Source organism: Anopheles cruzii, unplaced genomic scaffold (assembly GCF_943734635.1).
Source record: "Anopheles cruzii unplaced genomic scaffold, idAnoCruzAS_RS32_06 scaffold02742_ctg1, whole genome shotgun sequence".
Taxonomy (NCBI): domain Eukaryota; kingdom Metazoa; phylum Arthropoda; class Insecta; order Diptera; family Culicidae; genus Anopheles; species Anopheles cruzii.
In genome coordinates, this window is record NW_026456327.1 from 1 (window position 1) to 2,825 (window position 2,825).

A 2,825-nucleotide genomic window follows, 5' to 3' on the forward strand; every position below is an offset into this window, starting at 1 on the left:
GTCAGTATGATAATTGCAAACTCCATCCGATTACGTACCTGAGGGCAGAATGTTGTGTTATTGTTTAAAATGATGAATATTTGAAATAATTCCTTCAAAGTTCCCATATAAAGTGGCAGATTCTTCGGGAAAGTTCTCAAACTGCCACCAGCACTACAACGGCCCACGTTTGCAGGCGGTGAGAAAGATGACTCCCAAACTACACACGTTACACGCCAGATTAGACACACTAGCTTTGGCATCCCAGCGCATCGCAAAACAACGGCCACTTTTGGCGCCATCCAACTTCGTCATGCCTGCTTCAGGCTCACCGCTCATCTGTAGCCCATTGCACCAAACACACAAAGTTGGCCCTCTGACGGGCGGAAACAATAGAAAGCGGCTCCCGGCATTTGCTCGGAGGCCCCAGAATTCCTACGGAGGAGAAGACCCTACGGAGAAGACACCCGTAATTGACTTTCATAACCTTCCAAACTGTGACACTCGTCCCGGAACACGCTCGTCATATCATCATGACACGCCAGCAATCCCGCACTTTATAACGGATTTACCTCGCGGTAATACCATTTAAGTGTTTTTCCTGTTCCGGAAGCCTCCCGTGGCCGGGACAATCCGAGAGATTTTGGGCCACGCTTATAAATCCTTCCCCGCGGAGGCTGGCGAGAACGGAACGGAGCGAACGCAGATGCATCGTTTTTGCCGAGATTTGAAGCAACGCTAATACTACCACCGCGCTGTGCCGGAGGGAATCCGTCGTGTGACGGAATGCTAACGGGTTTATGAGTGCCTTCCGGAGTTGCATCATGGGACAACCGTATCTCTTCACGTCTCGCGACCCAGCACGAAAGATGGAAGCTGCTGCTTTTGAATATTCATCCGTTGCTGAACTTTTGGCAGATGAGAAACGAAAATTATTCATTTGACTGGTACACACGATCCGGCCGGGAAGCGCTCTCGCTGGGAAAGGATATACGCCAAACGTACCGCCTTTGCCAGCGTTCTGTTCTAAGCCATTGCCCGGTTTGATCGCACCGATAGTCCAAACAAACCCGACCCAAGGATTTGGCCCCCAATGAGCGGTGCGCTTGTGTTGCTATCTGCCTGTTTCTAGCGGTTGTCTAATGCTATCGACTTTCTTCATTAGATGTAGGAAAGTTGAGCGATGGACCGGCGAACACCGCAAGGGGCAACAAACACACTTTTCAGGGTTATAAGTTTCAACTCAATTTACTACAGTCCAATTTCTATAAAAGTTTTGAATTAATGTAAACCATCAGAGCATATTCGAAAAATGTGCGTGTGTGAATAATGTGAAATGCACGATAAGCACATTTTTATTGAAGTAAATTTCTACAATAATGTAGTGTTTAGAAGTTCTGTTATTTATTTCGAATGACTCTTAAATCGTGCTTCTAAGACTATATTTTATTCGCAATATCAACCAATATTATAAAACATTATCAATCTATTCGAGTTTAAAAATTAAGCTTATCTTCTTATGCTTTCGTGAAAATGATTGGGAAGAATTGAAAAACTAAAACAACATTAACCGTTTATTTGAAACCATTTGTCGAAAATGTTTTTTTTATCGCACATTTTAAAAATGCCACGGTTCCTAGAAGCATCGATGACAAGAAATTAATTTAGTTACATTTTTAAGCCGCAAACTAATAAATTCTCACCTCCGCGTGAGCTACAATAAATTTCGAATAGTTATTAGCATTTTCTTGTTGCTTCTTATGGCTAAACACTAACATTTATCTGGTTAAAATGCTTAAACATTTCATTCAAAACCACATTGGTCACAATATTTCTTCTCTGGCAGCACTGCCGATGTCATCGCAAGCGGAAGTTCTGTTGCTGTCAAGCGCCGTCAGCAAATGTCAGGAAAACAACTTTGACTTCGCTCTTTTCCGGCCTTACGGTGTTTGTGTGAACACATTTTTGTTGAGGTGCGTTTATTTTCCGCAATTTCGTGAATAATTTCAGCATTTAGTTCAGCTTTGTGTATTTCGAAGTATGCCGCACAACTTGTAAACACGGAATTTCACTTGATTTACATTGCTAAACTATTTAACGATGGGTTAATTTGCGACAAAGCAATCTGTTTTCCGTGGTGTCAACAGCTTCTATTCGAGCTGCATTCTACATTAGCCTCAAGACGGCCATCCTTTTTCAATGAAAGTGCGGCAGAATGGTTGTACCTCTGCCTTAAATTGGATTTCCTTTTGAATGGAATGTAACGAGTTTAGGTTTTCGAAGCCTGTAAATAGAGTGTAGTTTGGACAGAACCGAAGCATTTTCGATGTCGGGTTTTGTGTTCCACGGTTCACACAAATTGTGTTCTCATGTTTCACTAACATCCTCTTTTCCGCATTCTCGTTTTAGGCACACGACAAAAAATAACCCTCCAAGATGGTGAAGGGTAATCATATGATTTCGAATGGCCACTTCCATAAGTACTGGCAGCGGCACATTCGCACCTGGTTTAACCAACCGGCCCGCAAGTACCGCAGGAGACAGAACCGTATCAAGAAGGCTAAGGCCGTGTTCCCGCGTCCCGCAAAGGGACCGATCCGCCCGATCGTGCACTGCCCGTCGCAGCGCTACAACACCAAGATCCGCCCGGGTCGTGGTTTCACTCTGGCCGAGCTGAAGGTAAGTTGGTTGCGGAGTGTGACATGCGAAATGCCGGATTCTTCGGAACACATACTAACAGAGTTTAACCTAAGCATACAACCACGCACAGTATTATTAAATGCCTATCTTCCGTGCGTTTTTTAGGGTGCCGGTTTGACCAAGCGATTCGCCCAGACCATCGGTGT

At 44.3% G+C, this 2,825-nt stretch overlaps 1 protein-coding gene across 1 annotated transcript; it reads left to right on the plus strand.

The window, feature by feature from the left end:
- Window positions 1-1,912: 1,912 nt before the first annotated feature.
- LOC128276868 (60S ribosomal protein L13-like) lies at window positions 1,913-2,820 on the plus strand (the record flags this gene model as incomplete). Its single annotated transcript, XM_053015326.1, has 3 exons — window positions 1,913-1,952; window positions 2,389-2,658; window positions 2,785-2,820. Coding segments are annotated over exons 2-3 (279 nt in total), but the record flags the coding sequence as incomplete, so codon positions are not given.
- Window positions 2,821-2,825: the final 5 nt, after the last annotated feature.